The sequence below is a fragment of the Siniperca chuatsi genome, linkage group LG4 (genome assembly GCF_020085105.1).
Source record: "Siniperca chuatsi isolate FFG_IHB_CAS linkage group LG4, ASM2008510v1, whole genome shotgun sequence".
Lineage (NCBI taxonomy): Eukaryota > Metazoa > Chordata > Actinopteri > Centrarchiformes > Sinipercidae > Siniperca > Siniperca chuatsi.
In genome coordinates, this window is record NC_058045.1 from 33,346,619 (window position 1) to 33,360,798 (window position 14,180).

Below are 14,180 nucleotides of genomic sequence, written 5' to 3' on the forward strand. Positions count from 1 at the left end.
GTGAGCAGGAACATGGGGGTAGTAGGAGGCCCACAATCATAGACCCAGACTCTGCAGCTCCGGAGGCAGAAATACAGACTCTCAGTGTGGTTTAGGATTTTATTTGTAAGCCAGTTCAATCATAAAAGACCTGCAACATCTTCAAGGCTGTTATAGAGTTGTTTGTAAAGTGTTTGATCTACATTCGGTGTTCACGTTTCAGTGTTTTCTTTAAATGATCTCCTGAGTGTGACTGAACACGGAAACTCTCCTGATAATGAAACCATCACACAGGTTTTTGATCTGACCACCAGGTTCAATTATTTACACTTTGTTTCGGACCAGTCAGGTTTTGTCTGCTCTAAATACCACATTACCCATGAGCCTCCGTCACTGTTGCTATGGAGAAGAATCCAGTCAGAGGAGCGAATCAGAGCGGTAGTGAATTCAAAAAGCTTCGTCGTGCAATTGAGAACAAAACACGTCGCCATGGTAACTGAATTCATCAACAATTGACCCTGAAATTAAAAGATTGTTTCCAGTTTTCTCAACAGCGTCATCTTTAGCTTCGTAACAGAATGTGAAGCTCTGTGATTGGCTGTTTGTTAGTGAAATGCACCCTGGGAGTCGTAGTCGACTTCTCTCTCTTCAGTTTTTCTGTCCACAGGCTTCTTGTACCTTTGACTTTTTATCAAAGAACCAGATATTTTCCAACACATCTTTTGTTCTGATGATTCAACCGGGAGAGTTTCATGTTGATCCAGACTGTGAGTCACTAACATTGTCTATGACAAACACGACTCCTCACACTTCACAACTCTGTTGTTATACTTATACAGAAAATACAGGTTATCACACACAGCTATGGGCTGCCAGTACCAGATGATTCAAATGACCGATTCATCTGTTACTGCTGTTTGACAGCTGTTAGCTGTAGGTGTTCATACAGAATAACCAATCACATCACAGTTTACAGGCCTGTCAGGACTCAGCTGATGTAACAGCCATCATCTATGTTACTGTCTGACTGACAATAACATTATGCACTTTGTAATAACTTGATTTTCACCGTGTAGACATTTTACACATTGTGCAAAAACTACAATTCAAATTAATTCGATATGTAATTTGAACAGTGAACTACAGTGCTCATGTTTGCAGATATGGTAAAGATCAGGAAAACTATGGGATTAAATTTGTTTCATAATAATTGAACGAGATCAACGATTTTGTTCCATTTGCTTAGATGCAACAGTAATTGTACCCAACATGTGAGAGTTGCTTTCAGACAATTTCAAACGTCAACATCAACATGTACGAAACAGACTGGTGGTGAGTTCAGTGTAATGATAATAATGATAATAATAATAATGATGATAAACTTTAACTTATGTGTGTAAAATCTGCTGATTGTGTTTGTTCAGTGTGACGACATGCAGAAACATCCTGAAGTCCAGCAGGACGAAGACGATGAAGATCATAAAGGAAACACACCTGAGGACTGCTGCAGCAACAGTACGAGTCTTTCTGTAAAAATTATGAAGAACAGGAGCCAATCAGTGATCAATAACAGGTCTGATAAGTCTGTGTGTGTATTTTAGAGTGTTACCGTTGCTGTCCATTCCTGGACATAGACACGTCCCAGGGCAGAGGGAGGGTCTGGTCTAACTTCAGGAGAGCATGTTTCTCCATCGTACAACACAAATACTTTGAGACCTTCATCATCTTCATCATCCTACTGAGCAGTGGAGCTCTGGTAAACACAAACATAGAACCATTATTATAAATTATTATACAATATGCATTCATACATCATCAGATTTGGGTGGATCAATATATCGCAGACACAATACTGGGTTTACTTTACCCAGTACCAGTGTTGCTGTCATTTTTTATATTACTGTTGTTACTGGATCAAATCAATCTTTTTGTCTTGAGTGGTTTTCTACCCGTTGTCACGGCTGGTGCTAGCAGGGTAACAGGAATACAGGGGAAGGACCCAAATGCAGACAACTGAGTTTGATGCAGTTCAATGATTTAATTATACCAAAATGGAGGTACAAAGACTTACCGGAAGGTGAAGTATGCAAGGGTCAAAACTAGAAGGCAGCAATCCAACACAGGCAAACAAATGCAAAAGGAGAAGGCGCCCCAGGTAACTGCAGAGCAGATGAGAAGTGGGAACAGGTGTGTGGATAGGTATGGCAGTCTGGTCATGAGGTAAGGAGGGAAAGTCTGGGAACATCTGGTGGATGGCAAGAGGATGGCCGGTCTGGGGAATTGAAGGGAAGAACATGGTCTGGGAGAAGAGAGCAGGGACTGGACAGAGATCATCTCATCTCGTTTGATGTGAGATTTGTTTGGGCAGCGTGCGAGAGTGAGACAATATGAAATCACACAGCTGATCTGTGGTCTGCCAGCTGAAACCTGCAGCTGAAACGTTGATCCAGTTATGACACAACAGCATCAAAGTCAGAATATGGCAGTCAGCTGGTACCGTTAATGAAGTGTGTTTCTTAGTGTTCAGTACACAGCAACACACAAACAAACCGTTTTCATGTAAACTGTATGAAACAGTTCTGGTCCTGACACACCTGTCCAGCTGCTAACATGAGTGTGTATGTTAACAGGTGTTTGAGGACATTCACCTGCAGCACCGTCGGGTCTTAAAGATGGTTGTGGAGAAAGCAGACCAGGTGTTCACCTACCTGTTCCTGCTGGAGATGCTCCTCAAGTGGATTGGCTTCGGACTCAAGAAATACTTCACCAACGCCTGGTGCTGGCTCGACTTCCTCATCTTACAGGTACGAACACGATCCGTAACAGTGATTATTGGTAATGTATTGATAACTATAACAGGAAGCATGTGGTGCTAAGCTAGTTGTTTCCCCTTGTTTCTAGTCTTTATGCTAAGCTAAGCTAACCAGCTGCTGGCTGTAGCTTCATATTTAGCATACAGACATGAGGGTTAAGATAAAATAAGATAACTTTATTGTCTGTCACAAAGTAACAGAAATTTTACTTTGACACAGTTCAAAAATTATAACAAAAATGCACATTTAAGACACACACACACGCACACACACACACACACACACACACACACACACACTCACACGCACACACACTCACACACACACACACACACACACACACACACACACACACACACACACACACACACACACACACACACACACACACACACACACACACACACACACACACACACACACACACACACACACACACACACACACACACACACACACACACACACACACACACACACACACACACACACACACACACACACACACACACACACACACACACACACACACACACACACACACACACACACACACACACACACACACACACACACACACACACACACACACACACACACACACACACACACACACACACACACACACACACACACACACACACACACACACACACACACACACACACACACACACACACACACACACACACACACACACACACACACACACACACACACACTCACACACACACACACACACACACACACACACACACACACACACACACACACACACACACACACACACACACACACACACACACACTCACACGCACACACGCACACACACGTAGAATAGGAAACTGTTGAAACTGTAACTGGCAGGAACTGTGACTGGAACAGTGTTAAACAGGTCAGAGTACGGTGCCTGTATTGATCATCAGGGTGATGATCGCAGAGGGAATCAAAGATTTTCTGGCAGTAACTGGAAGGGCTGGTGGAGTGGCTTTCCTGATTACTGACCGGGTGAACAGTTCAGAATGGGGAGTTTTGTTTTTTGTTTGGTGGTGAGGGCAGGATGAAATGTTGAACGTGAGTATAGAGTCAATTAGTGTCCTGTAAACCAGGGTTAAAATGTCCTTGCTGACATTAAAAGTCCTGAGCTTCCTCAGCAGGTGGGGGCGCGGCCGGGCTTTCTTGTTTCAGTCTGTTGGACTGTCCCTTTAACCAGCTGCTGGATTTAAACTCTGTTTGTTCCTTCAGTGATTCCAACTCACCTGCGACATGATATCATCATCAGGTGTGTTGTTTCTTCCAGGTGTCTCTGGTGTCTCTGACAGCCGACATGTTGGGATTTTCTCAACTGGGAGCCATCCAGTCTCTGAGGACTCTGAGAGCTCTGGGGCCCCTGAGGGCCCTGTCTCGCTTCCAGGGGCTGCGGGTGAGAATGACACTAAACACTGACACACAGACAGACATAGTCAAGTCAGTTTTATTCATAGCACCCAACATCACAAATCACAATTTGCCTCAAGGCGCTTTACAATCTGTACAACATACGACACCCTCTGTCCTTAGACCCTCGATTCGAATGTCCAGTCTTTACCTGTCTCACTCTCTACCTGTCTGTGTGCAGGTGGTGGTGCGGGCTCTGGTCTGGACCATCCCGTCCCTGTGTAAGGGGCTGCTGGTGTTTCTGGTCGTCTGGTTGATCTTCAGCATGCTGGGAGTTTATCTGTTTGCTGGAAAGTTTTATTACTGTTTCAATGAGACGTCCGAGGAAATGTTCTTTCCTGAGCAGGTGGACAACAAGAACGAGTGTTTGTCTCTGATGGCTAACTACACCGAGGTCCGCTGGAAGAACACAAAGTTAAACTACGACAGCGTGTTGAACGGTTACCTGTCGCTGCTGCACCTGGTCAGTCTGAACACTCAACACACACACAGGAAGTGATTCAGTTTGAGCTAGAAAACAATAAAAGCATCAAACGGGACGGTTTGTAGATGAATCCAGGTTGTAGATCTGCCATCACTGTAAACCTCCTTATAACACTGTGATGCTTTTGCCAACACATCTGTCCATCTACTGGTCCCCGTAGAACCGGTTATATGTTGAAAATATCGTCATCAGATGTCATCAAAATAAAGGTTAAAATCTAAAACACAAAAAAATTAGCTGATGGCTTCTCGTCCTTTCTGTTCTTCAACTTTAACTTTGTAAAAAACGGAAAGTAAAAGACACAATCCTCTGCTCCATGAAATCTATTTTACTTTTGTAAATGTCCATTAATCCTCATGTTAACATCCTGAGCGGCGTGCCGACAGAGGGCCGCCCAGGGCCCGCTACAGACCAAGCGGTCTGCCTACAGGGGCCCGATGGTGAGCCGCCACCCCGCTGATCTCTGTTGGCTTGGTGCTCTCTGATGTTTCCACGGTTACAGCATCATGTGTTTCACATTTGTATTAAATTATGTTTTTCTTCTGATGAGTTTTGATGATTTAAATCGGAAGCTGTCAGTAACTCTGCTGCAGCACTTTCACATCAGACTGTTACACTTTGTGAGGACACCGACATCTACTCCATAAACCTGCTTAGAAATCATTAAAAAATCATCAAGTCTGGAACTTCACCAGACATCAGTCTTGTCTAGTTGTCTGTTTCCATGGTTACGGAGCAAACAGGAACTGACTCTTTATGGTCCAAATTCACCAGAATGTTAACAAAGCATTCTGGGAACTGTACTTGTAGAAGAAATTCATTAATATTATTATGATATATCACATTTCTGACACTATTAAGACCCATCATCAACAGGTATTTACTGTGTGGCCATACAGACAAAAACTTTTGCACAAAAACTGTCCTAGATCATGTGTAGTTCAAATAAATTAAATGATTCACTTCAACACAAAAGGTTCAGATGTATCCTCACTGAAATGAATTTTTGATTTGCTGTGAATCTCAATTCAAACCTTCATCAGAGTTTAAATATGAAAGTTTGGCTGCAGAATGATAACAGCTTACATGAGAAAACAAATTTAAATTCATTGTTTTTATAATGAAGTTCTGCATTGTTTCTCTAACAGGCGGCATCAGCAGACTGGAACGGCATCATGTACGCAGCTGTGGACTCCAGACAGGTCAGTACACCAGCTGTTAGCTTAACCGGTACTGGAGCTAGAGCTGTGTGAGATATCAAATATCACTTAATGTGGTATATAGCAGGGACTCTATTCATTTTGACCTAACATCTTATTTTATATATTAATTTCTTATGGCACTAGTGATGAGCAGGAACAGCTAAATGTAGCAGTTTGCTTCAAAAAGTATTTTATTTTCCAATTTTATATGCAGTATAGCAATGATGCTGCTGAAATAAAACACGGAGAGACTGACGTGATGCGCGTTGTTTTTGGAAATATATTTCAAGATATACAGTCTCTAGAAGTGTATGATTCAACTTCTTCCCATTTACACAATAAATCGTAATGTTGAATCAGTATACTTATAGAATAAGAATCGCAGTACATATTGAATCGGCACCTCAAGTATCAGGATAGAATCGGGAGGCAAGCATATCGTCCCAGCCCTCGCAGAGAGCAATAACTACAGTGTGTGTGTGTGTGTGTGTGTGTGTGTGTAGGTGGAGTCTCAGCCGGTCTATGAGTACAACCTGAACATGTACCTGTACTTCATCTCTTTCATCATCATCTCCTTCTTCACCTTCAACCTCTTGATCAGACTCATCATCAACAACCTGCAGAGAGACAAGATATGTTTGTAGACAGATAGTTGGATGGTTACCATGACAACAGTCCAGATGCTATTATAAACTCAGGTTCAGGTGTTTCTGTGGTCAGAAAGTGTAAAACTGAAGGAGAAAGTTGAGAATGATCCAGATTCAGTGATGAATACTCATGTTTCTCTCAGTCAGTTAACCTTAATTTGTTTTTACCTTTTGTCTTTACTTTGGAGGGAAACATATTTTCACAACAGAGGAGCAGCAGAAACATTACAAGGCTGTGAAGAAACTGTTCTCCAGGAAACCTGTTCCCCGACCTCAGGTGGGTTCACTTACTTCCTGTCACACTGTGTTCAAAGGACTCCGTAAATACAGGTGTGGAGCTCAGGTTAGACCAGGGTCAATATTTATCCAGCAGCTCAGAGGAAATCAGTCCAAACACAAATCTGGTCTGACTTTCAGTCTCAGAAGTGAAATCTTTTAATCAGCTGTCTCACTGAAGACAATGAACAGCAACAATAAATAGTCAAAGCAATAAAACATACAGTAGATATAAAACATTAAAACAGCAGCAGAAACAAAACCACCATCCTCTACATTACAAATAAACAAGAAACATATAGAGCTAAATAACGTGCAGGTGTGACCGTCTGTACCTTACATTAAAGGGATTCAGGAATAAAAGAATAAGAGTCTTTAGTCTTGGCATCCTGAAGGAAGGACGTCAAGCTCCTGATTTGATCAGGCCTTACTGATAATAAATACAACACCATAAATGAAGACCGACAGAATCCTGGAAACTGTTCTGATGATATAAACAGACACAAAATGCCAAGTGGTGCCAGTTCACAAGAGCTCGCTCAAAGTTCAGTTCACGCAGATTAAAATGAACTAGCTCACGTTCATTTATGCTGTTGTTTCCCTTAACAAAATGCTGAGAGTTTGACTTGAGTGGAGAAACTTGCAGATATTTCCCCAAGACTGGTGGGATGCTTCCACTCGATGTGTCAGAATCACCCTGAAATTAAAATAAATTTAACTATTACAAACAGTGCTGGTTCAGCTTCGTCTTTTACACTGTAGGATTTCCTGGTTTCTGTCAGACTATTTGAGGGTCAGAATAAATTCAAAATGAAATCAATATAAATTCAGAATAAACTCACAATATATTCAGACAAAACTCAAAATAAACTCAAAATGAACTCACAATATATTCAGAATAAACTTGATAAATTCCAAATAAACTCAAATTCAGAATAAACTCAAATTGTTGTAGTATGTCAAGCAGGGTAGCAGGGAAAGGACCCAAATGCAGACGGATAGGCAGAACAGGTGCAAATCAACCATTTAATTATACAAAACACAAAAAAAGGCTCACACCTATTTCAGGCAGGCCAACAGAAGCAACACAATTCTGACAGGGAGCAAGCAAGCAGTCTCAAACAAAAGAAACAAAATCCAACAGCATATCGACAAACCAAGACGCTGGACATGGGTACACGTACAATGACAAACTGGCACTGAACAAAGGAAAAGCTCAGACTAAATACACTTAGGTAGGGGAGACAACGAGACACAGGTGCAACTAATTATGGCAAACAATCAAAACTGGAGGAGAAACACAAACAAAGACAGGAAGTAAAACAACAAAACACACAAGGAGAACACTACAAAATAAAACTGTAAAAAAAAAACAGGACAAAAACCCTAAACCATGACAAGAATAAACTCAGACTAAATTCAGAATAACTTTACAGTGAACTCAAAATAAACTTAGAATGAACTCAGAATGAATTCAATCAATTCAGAATAAACTCAGGACAAAGTCAGAATAAACTCAATTTATTCAAAATATTTAGAATAAACTCAATAAACTCAGAATAAATACAATAAATTCAGAATAAATTCAGAATATACTCAGAATAAACAGACACAATTCAGAATAAACTTAGAATAAACTCAGAATAAACTCAATAAACTCAGAATAAAGTCAATAAATTCAGAATAAACTCAAACTCACAATAAACGCACAATATATTCAGAGAAAACTCAAAATAAACTCACAATGAACTCAAATAAGATCCATTAATTCAGAATAAATTCTGAATAAACTCAATAAACTCAGAATAAGCTAAATTAATTCAGAATAAACTCGATAAATTCAGAATAAATTCAGAATAAACTCAACTAATTCAGAATAAAATCAGAATAAACTTACAATGAACTCAGAATAAACCCGATAAGTTCAGAATAAACTTAGAATAAACTAAGAATAAAGTCAATAAATTCAGAATAAATGCAGCGTATCTCAGCGTAATTCAGCGTAAATCCAGAATATACTCAGAATGAACTCAGAATACACCTGATAAATAAATTCAGAATAAACTCGATAAATTCAAAATAAACTCAATAAATCCAGAATATACTCAGAATGAACTCAGAATAAGCTAAATTAATTCAGAATAAACTCGATACATTTAAAATAAATTCTGAATAAACTCCATAAACTCATAATAAACTCTAAATACAGAATGTACTCAGAATGAACTCAGAATAAACTCAATAAACTTAGAATAAACTCTTCCTGGTTTGTACGTTTCATCAGGCTCAACATCATCTGATCTTCCTCTCTGTTTCCTCAGGATCAGTGCCAGGCTCAGCTCTTTGACCTGGTGACCAAGCCGTCTTTTGAAGTCTTCATGTTCGTGTTGATCTGCCTGAACATGGTGGCTCTATTGGTGGAGACGGACGAGCAGAGCTGGGAGAAAGAATTCATCCTGAAATGGGTCCACATCCTCTTTGTCATCATCTTCTTCACAGAGTTTATTCTGAAGATCATTGCGCTCAGACAGCACTACTTCACAGACGGCTGGAACATCCTCGACTTTGTGGTGATCATCGTGTCCATCGTAGGTGAGTTTTCATATGGTGATGTCATCATCTCGCCTGGTGATGTCGTTGTCTCATCACTGTAGAACACTTTGATTAATTTAGATGCATTAAACATTGTTTAATTCAAGAAACAAACTCACTCTTCTTGGATTTGAAGAACAGGTTATTGAATATGAGACAGAGTGAGACGCGTTCTTTTGTTCAGTCTACATTTTATTTAATTTCTGTTTAGGACCATTTCCTGTTTTACTTTTAGACCTTTTCCACTACAGAAACTTAAAGACCTGTAATTTAAAGAGTAACTTCACCCCCTGAAAATCTTCTTTTTGTTGACCTCCAGTGGTTTAATTTGTCACCTTGCTGCAGTGATGTGCAGGTGCACTCCAGTGACATCACTGTTGGGTGTGGTTACAGGTGAAACAGCCTTGAAACCTTCAACCAGAGAAGACAGAGAAACAGTGCATTTCAGCCTGCTGTTAAGTTACTCTTTAAAGTGTATCCTCTGTCTCTGGTTCAATTCAGATCAATTCAACTTTACTTATATACAACCAATTCATAACAGAAGTTATCTCATTGTACTTTTCCTATAGAGCACGTCTAGACCGAACTCTTTATAATATTATTTACAGAGACCCAACAAATGCAAATTCCAAATAGAATTTTAAAATAATAATATTGTAATGGTAGTGGTAATATTAATATTGATAAAATAGTAATAATAGGAATGATCATGATAGGAATAATAATGACAATAATAGTTATAAGACTAATAATAACAACTGCAGTAGTAGCAGTTTTTGAGCAGGAACACGGGGGCAGCAGGTGGCCCACAACCACAGATCCAGACTCTGCAGCTCTGGAGGCAGAAATACCTGCTGAAAGCGACAGAAGGAGAGAGGAGAGAAACGAGAAAGCACAGAACTACGGGAGAGAGATGTCGAGTTAGTAACATGCAGTAATGGGATAAAAATGCGTACAGAGGGAGAGGGAGAGGAGGAGAGAGGAAAGAGGTGCATCATGGGAAGTCTCCCAGCAGTCTAGGCCTACAGCAGCATAACTAAGGGATGGTTCAGGACTCACCTGAGCCAGCCCTAACTATAAGCTTTATCACAGAGGAAAGTCTTAAGCCTACTCTTAAATGTGGAGATGGTGTCTGGCTCCCGGATCCAAACTGGGAGCTTGATAACTGAAGGCCCTGGCTCCTGGTCTACTTTTGGAGACTCTAGGAACCACAAGTAACCCTGCATCCTGGGAGCGCAGTGTTCTAGTCGGGTAATAAGGTGTTATGAGATCTTTAAGATACGATGGTGCCTGACCATTAAGAGCTTTGTAGGTGAGGAGAAGGATTTTAAATTCTGCTCTGGATTTTACAGCGAGCCAGTGCAGAGAAGCTAATATTGGAGAGATATGATCTTATTTCCTAGTTCTTGTCAGTACACGTGCCGCAGCATTCTGGATCAACTGGAGAGTCTTAAGGGACTTATTCGGGCAGCCGGATAATAAGGAATTGCAATAGTCCAGCCTAGAAATAACAAATGCATGGACCAATTTTTCTGCATCATTTTGAGACAGGATGTGCCTGATTTTTGCAATGTTGCGTAGGTTAAAGAAGGCAGTCCTTCAAGTTTGTTCCATGTGGGAGTTACAGGATAAATCCTGATCAAAGATAACTCTGAGGTTCCTTACGGTGCTGCTGGAAGCCAGGGCAATGCCATCTAGAGTAACTATATCTTTAGATAATGTGTCTCGGAGGTGTTTGGGGCCAAGTACAATAACTTCAGTTTTGTCAGAGTTTAACATCAGAAAATTGCAGAAAAGGTACACAAACAATGTTAAAGAATCTTAATCTCCTCCATGAGCCGTGAGTCGCTGCTGCAGCTCCACCTGCTGACAATCTACAATAACTGACTTCCTGTTGTTGTTACACCTGCATAGACCTGTCCCTTTCACCTCACACAGTATCTGTTGTTGCGGAAAAGAGATTTTAGACATCAGTCCACCCAGCAGGGGGTGCTGCTCCTAGTGTGGCTTCACATTGTAACCCAGAGGATGAAGAAGAAGGTGTTTCAAATGTCTTTTTCTTTCTTTTTCCCTTCAGGCATGTTCTTTGCTGAAGTAATGGAGAAGTACATTTTCCCGCAAGCTTTCTTCCCTGTGCTCCGATTGGCTCGTATAGGTCGTATCCTCCATCTCATTCGCTGTGCCAGGGGTATCCAGAAGCTGCTTTTGGCCTTTATGATGTCACTTCCTGCCCTCTTCAACATTGGCCTCCTCCTCTTCATCATGATGTTCACCTTCTCCATCTTCGGCATGTTTAACTTTGCCTATGTGAAGAAGGAGGCCATGATCGACGACATGTTTAACTTTGAGACGTTTGGGAACAGCATGATCTGTTTGTTTATGATCACCACGTCAGCTGGATGGGGCGGTCTGCTGAGTCCCATCATGAACACACCTCCAGACTGCAATCCCAACATAGAGAACCCAGGATCGATGGTCAGAGGGAACTGTGGCAGCCCGGTGGTTGCCATCGTATTCTTCACTTCCTACATTGTCCTGTCCTTCCTACTTATGGTCCACCTGTACATTGCCGTCATCCTGGAGACTTCAACTTAGAGGACACCGAGCCACTGTGTGATGATGACCTCCAGATGTTTTATAAGACCTGGAGGAAGTTTGACCCCGACACCTCGCAGTGCATTCAGTACAGGTGAGTCCAAGTGCAGTGAAGATGAAGTCAAGGATAACTTTCTCTGACTCAGAGAATGATAAAAATGATCAGATTTTTGAAACAATACAATTCTGATATTTGTTCATTAAGTTGGAGGAGTTGTTAGACATCCAACATTTGATGTCAGTCAGACAGTTTTATAAGGATGTCAGACTGCTGGTGGATCCTGATTTTACACATAAAATTGCATGTCATCTGCGTATAAATGAAAAGCAACCTTATGATTTTGTATTTATTTGGCCAAGTGAAAGCATGTAGATAGAATCCAGAAGGAGACCTAGGACAGAGCCTTGAGGTACTCCACAGTTCAGAGAGGCAGCAGATGATATAACAGTAAACTGTCTGTTTGAGAAGAGAAAAACCACCCTAGAGCAGCAGTCTGCAGCACCTACAGGGTCTCTTAAGGCAGGGACATGATGAATACGTGACAACTGATTCTGTTCCACTCTGGGTCAGTTGGTGTTGAAAGTCAGCAGATAAAATCATAGAGTGTGATATGCAAAGAGTCTAATCTCAGATCTTCAGATCCAGTTATTGCTTTGTTCTCACAAAGATTTTTTAAAACATGTTTATTTTTGCAATATTTTGCAATATATTTGCAACTGACCAGTGACCAATGATGACGTCATTTGTGTGTCGCAGAGGGAGACGTACCTGTAAATAAACAGCTTTACCTGAAGTTAGTTTTGTTTCACAAAGTTCACTCAGCTTCAGTTCCCTCTGTGGGCTCTACAGTCCTACACACCTCCATCCAGGATCTCACCAAACTGTTTACAAGGTGCTGGTTGGCGACCCTGTTTGTTTTGGTACAAGAACATGTGACAATTGGCTTTCTGGTGGGATTTGTGGGGTTGTCTACCTCCAGAGCTCCAGTGGTTTCTGACCAGAGGTTCATTGTGTTGTCTGTTGTATTTACTCATTTGTTAGGTTTATGCTGGTTTGTTCAGTCTTTGTAGTTTTAGACGACAGATTAAGATACTGTAAGTCCAGTAAAATCAGGGCAGGGCCTTCACCAGCATCAGGAGCAAGGAGGAGATCATTGGTCATGAAGTAGACAAGTCTCAGTGCTATGATTTGCCTGAAAGCCAGATTGGACCTTTTCAAAGCTATCACTGGACTCTAAAAAAGCTTTAATGGATTCTAATATGGTCTCTATTGGTCTCTAGTGGATTCTAATGGACTGTACTGTCTTCCACAGTAAGCTGTCAGATTTCTGCGACACTCTGCAGGATCCTCTGAAGATTCCCAAACCAAACACCATCAAACTGATCCACATGGATCTGCCTCTACTTCCTGGAGACAAGATCCACTGTGTGGACGTCCTTCTTGCACTCACTGCACAGGTAACATCACCTGATCACATATTATTATTATTATTATTATTATTATTATTATTATTATTATTATTATACTCTATATGTTTTCAGGTGTTGGGTGATTCAGAAGAGATGGACACTCTTAAAGTCAGAATGGAGGAAAAGTTCATGGCCAACCCGTCCAAGGTTTTACATTATTCTATTCTTTCTATTCTGTAGTTTTTTACCTTAACTTAGTTATCTAAAGTCAGTGGGTTTAAGCTTACACATCCTTCTTTTACATGTTAAGAGTGTTTTATGCAATTCTCTGCTCAATTTAAGTTTTTAAACTCAATTTAAGTTTTGCATTCATGATCAACATTTTAATACTATACTTACTTTAATATTAATTTTTATACTTGCCTTTACTGTTCTGCTGAAGGATGTTTGTTTTTCTACAGATTATTCCTCATAACCCACAAAATATATCTATGAATTGTAAAGCATCAAACTTCCAGATGGTGGTACAATAGCAACCATTTTTAGTTTTGTTTTATATTAAACAGTTTAGAAAATAGCTCTGAGTCTTATAGGCTTCAAGTAATTTGTGGGATCAATTATTAGCCATTTGTATTGAAATCAAAGTTGTGACCTTCTCATTAAAACAAAACTGCAAACAGAGAAAGCACAAATGTAATATATGATCAGTAAAAACACATCAAATAAGACACAGTAACCTGCTGAAT

General features: G+C 40.5%; 1 protein-coding gene across 1 annotated transcript in view; it reads left to right on the top strand.

Moving 5' to 3' along the window:
- The window catches only part of LOC122874252 (sodium channel protein type 4 subunit alpha B-like), a 58,957-nt gene that overhangs the window by 40,908 nt on the left and 3,869 nt on the right, over positions 1 to 14,180 (top strand). Inside the window, 13 exon segments of the mRNA XM_044191853.1 lie at positions 1,404 to 1,494; positions 1,581 to 1,735; positions 2,610 to 2,783; positions 4,092 to 4,214; positions 4,410 to 4,691; positions 5,861 to 5,914; positions 6,418 to 6,546; positions 6,743 to 6,838; positions 9,159 to 9,429; positions 11,507 to 12,019; positions 12,022 to 12,118; positions 13,338 to 13,482; positions 13,567 to 13,641. Of these exon segments, the coding sequence (XP_044047788.1) occupies positions 1,404 to 1,494; positions 1,581 to 1,735; positions 2,610 to 2,783; positions 4,092 to 4,214; positions 4,410 to 4,691; positions 5,861 to 5,914; positions 6,418 to 6,546; positions 6,743 to 6,838; positions 9,159 to 9,429; positions 11,507 to 12,019; positions 12,022 to 12,118; positions 13,338 to 13,482; positions 13,567 to 13,641 (2,205 nt within the window).